The sequence below is a fragment of the Lygodium microphyllum genome, unplaced genomic scaffold (assembly GCF_053477565.2).
Source record: "Lygodium microphyllum isolate KBCC unplaced genomic scaffold, Lygodium_microphyllum_v1.1.10 scaffold_167, whole genome shotgun sequence".
NCBI lineage: Eukaryota > Viridiplantae > Streptophyta > Polypodiopsida > Schizaeales > Lygodiaceae > Lygodium > Lygodium microphyllum.
In genome coordinates, this window is record NW_028229650.1 from 37,351 (window position 1) to 50,947 (window position 13,597).

Consider the following 13,597-nt stretch of genomic DNA (forward strand, 5'->3'; position numbering starts at 1 on the left):
GGAATAACATGGAAAGAACTGGATGTGTCACGAGGGCAAAGAATAGCGGGCTCAAAGGGCATCCTTGTCTGACGGAGCGGGCAAGTTCAAATGGCTCAGTAACACCTCCGTTCAGCATGACTCGCGAAGATGCCGCAGCGCTAACGGTGTAGATTAGACGAGACATCCGGGGACCAAAGCCCATAGCCGACATAAGTTCAGCGACGAAAGACCAATCCAGATAATCGAAAGCCTTTTCCAGGTCCAATTGAATCAGTACTACCTCCTGGTTAGAATGCCTTGCATAATCAATAGCTAGTTGAGCATTCAATACATTGTGCAGAATATTTCGGCCCTTGATGAAACCATACTGAAGAGGATGCACAATGGCCGGGAGATGCTTATGAAGCCGATTCGCCATTATTTTGGAAAAGATTTTGTACATTGAACCCATCAAAGAAATGGGGCGCCACTATGTCAACGTAGATGGCGAAGGAACTTTTGGAAGCAATTTAATAAGGCCTTCTTTCCATGAGGAAGGCATGATCCCGGTTTGCCATACCTGCTGAAACAAGGCCTGCATTGGTTTCGCCAGTTGGGTAGCAAAAGCTTCGAAGAACTCATTGGTGAGACCATCCCAACCCGGGCTTTTATCCTTGGGCAAGTGTAACAAGACGTCCATAACCTCTGCCTCACCAATATCCGACTCCATAATAGCTTGCATGTCCTGCGGTAGCTGATTGCGGACCAGGTCATAAAAATCCGAACGGGCCTGAGTGATTTGATCTGAGGGTGGAGAAGTGGTGCCGAGAAGGTCACAGAAATAATTCCTGCACATCTGCACAATAGTCTGCGGATCCATGATAAGGTGACCTTCTGCATCCTCAAGTCTGGTCATATTTTCCCTAGCAGGAGAGGCGTGAAGAGCTCGAAAGAACTTATGGGTTTGACATGCATTATCTTGCAACGTCTCTGTCAGATGTTGCAGTTTGGCCTGCTGATATGATTTCAATTGGAATTCTTTAATAAGATCCGCCAGTCGCATGGCCAGTGCGAGCAGAAAGGCATCATCCGGAGTGTCCCCCAGCAAAGAACGAACCAAAGCCAGCATGTCCTCAGCTGCCTTGCGACGCTGCCGACAAAGAGAGGCATGGTGGATCCCATACTGCCGTGCAACCCGCTGCACATTAGCGAGCAATCGGTCAAATGACGCAGTGCCTTGAGAAGAGAAGTCGAAGAGAAATCTGTCGATCAATTGCTGCATATAGCCCTGAAAGAGGGCATGCTTCAGGTAAGACGAATTGAAACGCAAAGGGAGTCTCTCTAGAAATTGCTTGAACGGGGCAATGGGTTGCGCAAGCAGCTCAAGCTGCAGAGGGAAATGGTCCGACAGGGCATATTGCTGCAATACTTTTATTTCGAGCAGCTCAGGAAGAAAATCATCATTCTGCATGATATATATACGATCCAATCTCGACCATGTTGTTGCATACTGGGCAGAGTGGAAAGTAAACCCTGTAGAGGACGGGTGTAACCAGGACCAGAGATCTTGCTTGAGGACGTCAAGAGCCAACGCCTGCCACATACGACTTTCCGGCGTATCCATCACCGAATGCTCCGATGTGGACTGGGAGGAATCCACACACATATTGAAATCCCCCATGAAGAAGCCCCGTCTACCAAGTGCCAAGGAGGCCTGCAAAGTTTGCCAAAGCGCCCAACGAGATATGGAATCATTCGGAGCATAGAGGCCAAGTAGCCATAAGATTTCGCCTTCGAATATAATTTCAATCACCAAAAAACGGCCATGAACATCATTTTTAATCAGAACAGGCTGATATTTGTCATGGACAATCATGAGCACACCCGAATAATGCATGGCCTGTGACCCAGCATAAAACAGTCTAAAGCCCTGGCAATCTACCACTTTTCCGGCTTCATCATGACTCTTGTGCTCAACAGCGCACAGGACATCCCACTGATTTTCATGCAACACAGTCCACATAGCATGTTGCTTGTGGCGAGAACAAATTCCACGCACATTCCACGTGGCGATTTTCATGTATACTCCAAGCAAAATCAGGTGCGAGGCACTGCTTGCCTCGATTGGACTTTGTCAGCGAGCATGTCCAGGACTCCCTCGTCCAAGAAATCTGCCAACACTGCAAAAGAGTTCTGCGGACCAGATTTGGAAGTAGACGGCATATCTGCTGGCTTTGGGATGGACCGGGGATAACGACGGTCCCACGGGGTAATGACATTACCTCTGGTATCAAATGCGAGCTTCGCAGAGGGACCCTTAGAACGATCCGAAGACATTTTCCTGGCGGACTGATAACGGGGGCCAGAGGAAACCATAGCAGGAGCCGAGCGCTCAGCCGACTGCATTTCCTTCCTTCGCATGTATGTACGCATGGAATCTTGAGATGTAGTAGGCACATTGTTCTGCATGGCCGCAACAACCCTGTTGCCTTTTTTTGCACCTACTTCCACCCAATTATTGGCACTAGAATCCAGACCCGCAACCTGTTGTTTACCTTTGGCCAAAGCTTGGGGCTGATGGGTAGCATCCAGTGATAGAGCATCACACACCATCTCCTCCATGGGCGGCACAGCATGGCCATTATGGGAAGTGTGTTGCTGTTCCGGGCACTCGGCCATAAAGTGCCCCAATTGTCCACAGGAGAAGCAATGCCCTGCAAAATTGCCCCATTTCAATCGAAAGTGTAAAGGGTGCATGCCAGGGCAATTGAGGCGTAACCAGGCAGGCCTTTTTCTTGCAGTGTCCCAAAGCATACACAAGCGGTTGCGATTCACAGCCCGGAGACTGGGAGGGACCAGAACAGTGCCCACAGCGGCCATAGCATCCTTCAATAGTGGCCAATAAACAGCCGGACAGTTTTCCACCTCGACCCAGACCGGGCATTCACGTTGCAGCAGACGCTGAAAATCTGCCATTGGACGCCATGGAACCACATGAACCAATCGGCGTTCAAAAAACAAAGGCAGTTTCGACAGGAGAGCAGCACGGTGCGTCTCTGATTTCAACAGGACCTCAAAAAAACCCCGGGAGCCAATAAAAATCTCTTCAACACAGTCCCCTTGCAGCAGATGTTGCAACCACTGGCGAATACGGGAAAGCAACGGGATTCGACCAGTGAAGAAAAGTATCACAGCGCGATCATAGAATACCGAAAAGGAGCATAGGACCGTTTTTGGGTCCACGGTGGCATCCAGCACATCGTCAGGTGCAGAGTCGGAAAAGGCTTCCTGATTATGTTGAACATAATCACCCAGCAAAGTGTTTGCAAATTCCAGCAAGTGTTCCCAGTCCACTTCCTGAGAGTCCACCGAATCCGAAGCAACCTGGGCATAGGACCGATCCTGAGAAACGCCTATCTCTTCCGAAGCATGCTTGGTACGTTTCCCCGCAGGCTGGATGTCAGGACCAGGGGGCATCTCTTCATTGCATGGAACCATATCCTCGGGTTCCTCCGCATCAGAATCCGGGCCCAGTGCTGCCACTGTTTGATCTATGAAGTCCAGATCCAAACCAGCCATCGTAGATGATGATTTGCTCTCGAATGAGGACTGACCCTCTGTTTTGCCGTCTCTCTCGCTTTCCCTTTTTCCTGTACCGAGGCGCTGTCCAGGGGTGCACTCAGCAAGGAGAGCTAATGAAAACCGAGGTTTACCTGTCTCCGTGCAGGGGCAGACAGACGAAACACAGGCCGGGCGGTCTCCACAGCAGGACGGGACAGGCTGGGATGTCGGTTAGGGGTCCGTCAGCAGCGTCCGGGAACAGGGCGTCAGGAGGATGCTATCCTGGATAGGGCAACAGCGAGAGGGCAGCTAGGCGTTGACAGGGCGGCCGGAACAGAAGATGCGAGCTCCAGGGGTAGGGCGACTGCTCCCGCCGGCTCCAGGAGCAGGACTGCCTGACGACGGCACCAGGGATGACGCCCGCAGCGCAGGGCGCAAGCGTGGCTGGTCGGAGGAGGCAGAGACGCAGGCCGCGATGGTGGCGACGAACACGAACGCCTGGCGAACAGGGGCGACGACGCGCCTGAGGCAAACGCGGGGCGGCGACAGATAGGGTTTTGCAGGCGGCGGCGGCGCAGGAAAACGCGCCCGCAGGTCGCGCCAGACCTAGCGATGGCAGGGCGGCACGGGGCGGGAGCAGCAGCCCGTCATCGATCACTTCTCTCTCTCTCTCTCTCTCTCTCTCTCTCTCTCTCTCTCTCTCTCTCTCTCTCACTGTCAAGCCTCTCTCTCTCTCTCTCTCTCTCTCTCTCTCTCTCTCTCTCTCTCTCTCTCTCTCTCTCTCTCTCTCTCTCTCTCTCTCTCTCTCTCTCTCTCTGTGTGTGTGTACAAGCGCAGGTCTGCTCTCTTTATCAATGCATAGGGGCAGATTGCACATGGAATAGAAGAAAGTCCAGACCGCAGGCTCTGTATAGGGGCGCTCAGAGGGTGCATTGAAGACTGCCCGAACAGCACGTCTATTTCTACCTAGGGCAGAGTTGTCTCTTCTCCCAAGGCAGTGTCTGTGTCTCAGGAATAGATCTGGACGCCACATAAACCGCAGGCCGCAGAGCAGGTGTATTCGCGGATGACAAGTTGCAGGCGTGCAGGGGCAAAGATCGCGAAAGGCAGAAACGGACCAAGCAAAGACACAAAAGCAGGGACCCACAGTACCTTTTTCCGTCTACGCCCAAGAAGAAAAGGCCGAAGTGCAACCGCAGTATAGGAGGCAAAACGAGACGGGCAGCCGTCAAGCATGGCGCAGTCCACAGATAGCAGCGGAACACGAGCAAGGGCGAGGCGGCTTCAGGTCAGGCTCCATCACGTCCTTCTCTCAGGATCTCCTTTGGGCCTCTCTCTCTCTCTCTCTCTCTCTCTCTCTCTCTCTCTCTCATCCAACCCCCAAAAATGCTCTCTGAGTTTGCATGAGCTTTTTTGCCAAGTGGCAGCCATTATCCAGTCATTTAATCAATTTTCAAAATTAAATCATCCTAAAAATTAATTTCAGCCCTTCTAACCCTGCCCAAAATTAAATGTGCCCATCCATAATTAAATTGGCTAGGCCATTTGCAACCTACAGTGGTCCCCAACCTTTGTTGACCCTTAGACTAGCACTAATTAATTAATTAATGCGAGTCCCTAGTATCCCCCACTAACACTTATTTGCCAAACAACTGTGCTAGGGTCAAAACTGACACTAACTAACCCCAAAAGCCTAGTTGGCATAACTTATCACAACTTTTTCCTTTGACACCCACTACATTCTCCGGGTCCTTCGCCTGTTACCGTGAAATAACAACGATGTCTATCACATGTGCTAAACAACCTTGCACATTTGATTAATAACTTAATCAAATCTTATCGGCAAGATCAAAGCACCTCAAATTTTCACATCCCCATGACACAGACCTATAAGACTCAACAACCATCTATCAATGTGGTGACTGGATGTACTTGAAGATTTAAACAAAGACTTGAAGAGCTTTGGATACATGTTGGGTCCTTTCAAGATCATTGACAAGCCTTCACTGTTCAATTATACGTTAGACTTCTGACTCATTGGAAGATGCACTCTACCTTTCATGTTGACCTTCTCTTCACCTACCATGGCTCCGAGACTCTAGTTCTCCCCTTATAAGCTCAAAATGTCGTTCGCAAAAACAAGTAGTTGCAGCTTGTCATAGAGCCAGAACAGTTTCTTCTGCATCAGTTCAAGCGCAGCACCCTGCTGTAAGAGTTCCTATTCCTGGTCAAATTCATGAGGCCAATCAGTGAACCCTTGTCAATGAATAAGTTAGACATGGTCAAGGATGGGGACTGCAGGCTCTGTTCCTCTACAAAGAGAGCAGCAGTCCTGGTAGAGGAGAGTTTTACCAGCATAGTACCTGATGATGTGGCAGGCAATTGGATAGGTGGCAGGAGCAGCCATTCAGAAGCAACCAAGATTGGAGGTGATGACATGAAAGGTTGATCTGCTGCTACACGGCAGTCCAAGTGACCAGTCAACCAGATTACTGCCAGCCTGGTCAGCTATCTTTTTGAGGGCTGCAAATAGTCAGCTCGTTCCAGTCTTGTAGAGACAATGAGATCAGTTATATGGTCATCGCCAGAAACGTGGACATCTAAGTTCCACCAAAGGTCCACTTGCCTTTACATATAATCTTCCCTTACTTATGATTCCATTCATATCCAAGAGGTTCACTCTTTTCTTCTTCTTGGTATTATGACAATGATGGACAAAGGGAAGCCAGGCCTACCCCATGGACCCATTGTTATGGAATTTCATGTTAAGAAACTTGGTTCAAGCTATAGGGGATTGATCAAGACAACTGAAAGAACCACCACAAGGCCCATAAATATTTGTCACAGCCTTTTAATAAACAGCATCCTGCAAATCTTACAAAGAACATATGTTGCTAGCAACACAATTTGAACCCCTTGCAGCTATTCCATCAAGGAGCACTGAATAAGCAATGTCAAATCACTAATCAAGATAGAAACCTATTAAGGAGACACATCCGGCAGAATCAAGTATATCTTGTAGTCATGAAAGAGGTTCACCAAGACACAGATTTTTAAAGAGGCTCACTTAATTGCTTAGGTTGCAAATGGTCCACGGATATGCATAGTTAAATGACCAATACTAACCTTAACTGCCTCTACATTGACCATTTTAGATCTGGCCTGCCTGCGTAGGTCTGGGATGCCTTCCGTCTCCCTTAAAGCCTACATAATCATGAACCAATGTGCAGTTTAATCAGTTTGTTCAAAAGATAGTGTGGCCATGTCAGGGAACTGAAGTAAAACTGTGGCAGTGTTTGCACATCAACTGCAACTTTCTCTTTGGGAAAGGACAACTCCTCTAATAACCACAGGAACTATGAGTATGTTCAAGCAAAAAACATAGCAAGCAGATGGATTGAACACGTAAATCATAATTTTATAACACACATTCCAAGCTAGTTTGATACTAGCCTCGGATCTTGTGTCAACAAGGACAATGTTGCCTTCTTTCCTTATTAGGTCCAATGCTGCAGCCGGTGCCAAATCACCAGAATAGCCACCATATCTCGATCTCCAGTAAAGTACTCTATGTTTGTACAAAGGGAAGATGTATGATTCTCATTCATTGTTAAATAAGCTTTGGTTATACAAAAAAACAAGCATATTACAAGCTGTTATAGTGTGAAGGTATCCAATGTAAAGGCTCAGTTGTACTAACCCTAAGAATACACTTCCACCAAAGACCACAACAACTGAAATAATTGGATTTTCAGGATCGATACCAACATTCTTTTCTGCATCTGTTACAACAATATAAACCTGCAGGGAATATGCCACGAAGGAAGAGTTTGAGCATATCCATCATGAGACAATAATCCTCCAGTGAGCAAGTCGTACCTGCTGCAGCGCAGATTGTACAGGTCCAGAGATATAGTTCAAACTGCTCTCTACACTATCAAGATATACCCGCAAATTTTCTGGGAGAAACTCTTTGCTGGCAGCATACCCCTTGGTAACCAAACTTCCAACCCCTAAGAGAGCTGTGCCAGTCACGCTCTCAACAGTTGTAACTACGCCCTTAAGCACATTATTTGCCGGTGTGCCTATCCGGAAGGGACTTGTCAATGCATTAAGAAGGCTGTCTTGTGAGCTCACAACTACTTCATTGGGCAGAGCAGAGTCAGGCTCTGACCCAGTTGTACGCTTTAAAAATTCTACAATTGATCCATTGACATTGTCATATGTTGACTTCAGAGCCATGCTTGCACCATCTACCCAATTCTGAATAGAATCTTCAAGCTTGCTTATTGTACTTTCAACTGCAGACTTGGCCTCCATTATGCCATCTGAAACTGACTTGGAAGCCTGAGATACTGAATCTATTGAACTCTCTGAATCCATGGAACTAGTTTTTCCAGAGAGCATTGCTTCATATGCTTCCTTGATTGATTTTGATTGCTCGTTGAGGACAGAGTCCTTTGCACTGTTTAAAGCTTCCTGAGAGCTTTCAATAACTGAATTCATTGGTGTCTTTGCATTAGACCTAAGACTTTCCGTATCTAAGCTTTGGTCAATTGAGCTGGCTTCAAAAGATGGCAGAACTGCATCTTTGAAGGGTTCCTGCTCTCCATTGACAACTATGTTTGCAGGTTCCTTTATGTCTTCCATGACAGAAGATAATCCCTGAATATTTGAAGGCGACAACTGCAGTTGTTCTAAGGGAACAGTTTCTCCTTTGATCACTGTATCTTTGAAGGATTCTGGGTTTCCATTGACTATTACATTCGCAGGTTCATTCAAGTCTTCCATCAGAGAAGGTACTCTCTGCATTTCTGAAGGAGAAAACTGACCTTCTGCTGGCTCTCTATTGAGCACTGCACTTGCAGGGTCTTTCAAACTTTCCAGCGGTGAAGTTCCTTCCTGAAGTTCTGGAGGAGAAGTCTGGACTTCTGACGAGGAATCAGGTGATGTTTGGGCCATTTCAGAAGTGTAAGTATATGCTTGCATCCTTCTTGTGCTTCTTTTTCGTAATGATTGTACTCGTGTACCAAGCTGAAGATTTTCAACTTGAAGGTGGAGATGTGGTGCACCCATAAAACCATGTTTGAAGATCTGCACACCAAGAGTTCAATGAGGAAGCAATCTTGAGAACAGGATCATACAGAGCATCTTAACCACCAGACATCATTCATCTTTGACTTAGGTACTGACTGAAAGCCTTGGAATCACACTTGAAGCTTGTAATTAATAAGATTCTCAAGCATCCACTGGAAATCATGCAAGGTGGGGAATTCTACCAGTACCCATGGCCCAAAAAAGACATTTACCCTTGTATTGAGTGTTATCTCTGAGATACAGATAATGCCTACTATCACAAAACTGAGAGTTTCTACAGATGTTTTAGACAGGAATGTTGCCTAAACATGGACTCTGTGAAGGTGTAGCTTGTAATGTTTTGCATACGAGCACTAAAATTCATATTTCTTCTTTCACACTCAAAAAGACAGTTTTGTAGATAGATGTATTCCAAAGATGGAAACTAAACTGACCTCATGGTGGGCCTTGGTACCAAATCAGCCTCGAAAGGAAGCACAACTTAAACAAGCCCACTAACCAAAACGAACCCACTTAGAATATTGTTCTTATATACATACATCTATATGCATAAATGTATATAAATACATGTATGTCTATGTGTGTGTATGTGTGTATATGTATGTATATATGAAAGACATACCTGCCCTAGCTGGGCCAAAGATGTAACAATTTAGTAGTCACGCTCCTCTCAATGAGTAGGACCATCCAAATCCCATGGGAAACACACAAGGCATCTTTAGCTATCTAATTAAGTCCTAATGCACTATGAGGACATATACAATCATCTTCTTTAATTAGCCCATTACACTAGTTCCTTCACATAATCTTAGGCATTGACCCAAAAACAATTGTATACAATCCTTTAGGAAACAATCATTGAAAACAATTTGAGTTGCACGTACAGCATGCCCCCTTAAGGACAGATATCCATTCACCAAATACCCCAAACCTCACAGTCTCATAAACCAATCCTTCTAGACTCATCCCTTCTAGAATTAGGTCTTCCAATGCTGGCAGACATTGGGCCCATAGAAGTTTATATCTCCATTGTAGGACCAGCTTGAGAATGCCTAGAGCTTCCCTAATTCTCAAGCTGCCATAAGATTGAATCTTACTCTATGGTGGTCTTTTCACCAATTGACCTTCAGCCAGCGTATCGAGTAGTGCCCTTTGGGTTCTGTCACACCATGGAGATGGTTCCACAACCAGACTTGCATGCATTGGGCATGGGCACAAGGTAACAGGGCCACCAATTCATCTTAAATGAGGACATGAAGACTATGGACAGCATGCTATCCACCACAAGCCTGCTGAGGTAAATTTGCCATAACTTTTGATAGCCTACTCCGAATGGGGCATGCCCCATGTCAAAAGGTAGCTTATGACAAGCTCTTTCAGCCTGTATAAAGCTCTTTGCTGTAATTAATGCAGGTATAAAACTGTTCTAAAACAAAATGCAATGTGGGGGTCAAAACAGGGCATATCCATCTAGCTCCAGCTTATTGGGCCTCTCTTAAGTGGGGAAACTCTTCCACGATAGTGGCTGAGTCTGAACCAGGCACGCCTTTAGATCGAGCAAGAATCCTCCCCTCAAGAAGTAATTATCCTTATTATCAAATCAGTCAACCACCAGGACACCCACTAATACTGATGATCATGAAGCTGCAGCTTATGGTGATGATGGCAAGTCCATTGATCACTAAGTGGTGAAGGTTGCAAGGTGCATGGCAGCACTCGCACAATTCATAGCAGCTTCAGCTGATGGCCTCCTCAAGGCATATTAATCACCTTTTTTCAATGCCTTTGTATTGAATCTTGCTTAATGTAGTATTTGATGTTTTCATCTTACTTCTTATCTTTTCTTCTAATAGCTATTATACTTTACTACTATAGTTATTATTGTTACTTAATCGTAACTCAACTATAAACATCATAAGAATGGCTATTATTATTCATATGGCCTTAATGTTAGTATAGATATTACTGGAGCTAACATTATTGTTCTAGCTGTTATTATTATTGTTCTTTATAGGCCTTGCTATTACCATTATTATGGTCATTAATACTGTATTTAATGTTGTCATTGTTACTACCATTATTGGTTATCATTATCCGATAAGGCTTCTTGGTGTACGAGACTATGGTCCTAGCACATTGTGCTTTTGCACTATCCTTGAGGATTAAGGGCTTGATAATCAAAGAGTTCTACAAGTGCTACACACAATATCATGCTTCAGATTATTGCACAAGGGTGAGGGGTAGGGCATACAAGTGTTATTCTTGTTGTGGAAACTGGGTACAGTACCATATGTACAGACACACACACACACGTGTATATATGGGTGTATTATGGACCAATCTGGAAGCCTCTTGATGAGGGGTTGAACCAGTTTAGTGCTTATTGCCATGTTTGTTTTCACCAGGTCCTGCCATCTTTTGCACTCAATCATCGTCATCTTTTTTATGTTTGCCAAGAACTTGATCTTTTTTCCAGTTCAGCTTGTAATAGTTTGAGCACCAGCCAGAGAAATTTAAGTGCAGGCATGCAGTCCAGGTGGGCACAGTGGTGAAATGGCAGTCTCATACGATGCCAACTGCAGCCGGTCGGTGGCTGGCTGGTCTGGGGCACCTCCTAAAAATGAGCACTTTGATCTTCTCCCTTTTCCATCATCATTGGCACAAGTGACGATGGCACAAACATCCAGATGGTCCATTTTGTGGTTCGAGATATCAAGAGCAAGAGTGATCATGGTTGACCTTGGCTGATCACAGACCTGTCCAGGACTGGATAACAGGCATCCTTTGTGACAACAGAGCACGGGGTGTGCAGGACTAGAGATGGTGGGCTGGAGTGCAGTCTGAATTCAATGTTGGCAGCCTTTTCTTGGTTTTATCATGTACTCATCTCTACTACTCCAAACATGTGTGTGCAAACAACGGGGTCAGGGTGAGAGTCCATTTCATTTTGAAGCCCAAGTTTCCTTGGGGAACTTGCATACCCAAGGGGGGGGGGACTTTTGTTGCATCTAAGGGAGCTAATGAAACTAGCCTTCCTCCTTCAAAAGGGTGGTAAATAACCTTACTAAGCACTAATTACATCAAGCATAAGATTCACATAAATTGAAATACAGAAATTATCGATCAATCTTGGACAGTGAACAGGGTTGGCCCCCAAATTTGGTTCCCATTGTGGTATCTCTTTAACTTGTATTGCAATCGGATGAAGTACACTAAGATTGTTCCAATCTCTTTCACTTTCCACAATGCCTCTTGCTATCATTAAAGACCAACGAGCCTTCAATGTCGAAACCAATTTACCCCTTGATTTGAAAGGGGTCGGCCTTCAATTTTGCCCCAAACTTGATGGTGACTGGCTGGCCTCTTGAATTCTCTGAAATCTCAAAAATTTAGCTACTGAATTTCAAGTGCTAGGCCTTCAATTTTTGGACACACTTCCTGATGTGGTTGGTAAACCGTAATTGTTGTTAACCCTCAAAAGACCAAGACGGAAAAATCCGGAAAAACCGAAGTGGAAGATAGTCCCAAGCCAAGAGGAAGACAGGGGACAAAGGCGCACTCATAAAAAATTTGAAGATACAAAGCGCAGGAAAAAATTTAAATGTAAGAGGAAGCACACTAGAATAAGCGCACCTTAATATTTTAGCAAGAAAAGCGCCAGGCGCATTATAATTTATTTTGTAAAAGAGCGCAAGCTCTCTCCCGTGCAAGTTGTAAAGAATGAGAGGCACGGGCTAAGGCCAATGCTAATAGGAAGGAGGAAAAAAAGTGGAGGAAAGGCCGGACCAAAAAAGGGATGGCCGCCCAAGGAGGACATAGGGCATGTATAAAAGTCAAAAAGTGAATGGAGAAGCTCATTTTTGGTGTGTGGTCAAACTTGCTCTCTTCTTGCTCTTTGCTCTTGCTTCCTTGTGTATGAGAGAGGGAGAGTGTGTGTGAGAGAAAAAGGAACCGTGAAGAAGCTCTTCTTCTCCTCTCTTCATCATCTTCTTCTTCTCTTCTCCTTTCTTGCATGCATGGCTATGGAGTTCGAAGCTTGGAGCTTTGAGATAGAGCTTATTTGAAAGCGCATCTTGGATCATGGAGCTACCGGCGGCAAATGCATGGGAGGAGGCAACTCGATCTCATTTAAAGGTAAGCTCACTATATTTGTATGTGGAAGAGTGCACATGGCTATGTGAGAGATAGCCATAGCTCTCGACTTGAAACATTTGAAGCAATAAGCTGTCCATGGGTCCTCGCGGTGAGCTCATGAGAGTGGCAACATTTTGGTTCTATTGCCGAGACCAACAAATTCAAGCTCGAGTGATAGAGTAGGTGTTTGTCTCCGAAACGGCGCTTGGTTTTAGATAGGAGGTTTGGGAAATAAGGAGAAAAAAAGAAAACAATAAGTCTCTATATAACTAGGAAACAGGGGAACAGCGAAAGAAATGGCAAATATTTTTAATGTCTGGGAAGGAAAATAGAGAGTAAGGGAAGAAAGAGAGAAACAAAAGGTGAGACAGGGGGAAGAGAGAGCTAATTTGCACACTGAGAGATTGAGAGAGATAGAGAGCTATAGGTTGAGAGGCAACAACAATAGCAATCCTTAGTATCGTCACATTCAAGTGTTCTAGGTATGCACTAAGTCTCCCCCGATGTTTGTTGCATTAAGTCAGAACCCTAGGTGCATTAATAGGCAGTGCATTGGATTGGTTTGTGTCCATTTTGTGCCATTCCGTGTTTTGCCATGTGCCGCTCAGATGGCAACCACAGGCCTCTGACGGTCGAATCCTCCTCAGACCAAACGTCCAAGTACCTTTAGTACACTCGAACGTCCAACTCGAACAAGAATCCACTCAAACTCGAACCATTTTCGAGCCTCAAACGGCCGACCCTCAAACCTCGAACAGCCGACTCGAACACTCAAATGAGCACCCCTCGTTCGAGTCCAAGTTTGACCACTCGGATGGCCTCTTCTTTTAAGAGCCCACTCAGA

The 13,597-nt window shown here is 45.6% G+C and overlaps 1 protein-coding gene across 1 annotated transcript in view; it reads right to left on the reverse strand.

The window, feature by feature from the left end:
* Positions 1-3,831: 3,831 nt before the first annotated feature.
* The window catches only part of LOC148008355 (uncharacterized), a 34,352-nt gene continuing 24,586 nt past the window's right edge, over positions 3,832-13,597 (reverse strand). The window contains exons 2-6 of the mRNA XM_087674284.1: positions 7,402-8,616; positions 7,223-7,323; positions 6,976-7,090; positions 6,649-6,726; positions 3,832-4,020 (exon numbers count right to left, since the gene is read on the reverse strand). Of these exons, the coding sequence (XP_087530410.1) occupies positions 3,832-4,020; positions 6,649-6,726; positions 6,976-7,090; positions 7,223-7,323; positions 7,402-8,616 (1,698 nt within the window). The remainder of the gene's footprint in view (positions 4,021-6,648; positions 6,727-6,975; positions 7,091-7,222; positions 7,324-7,401; positions 8,617-13,597) is intronic.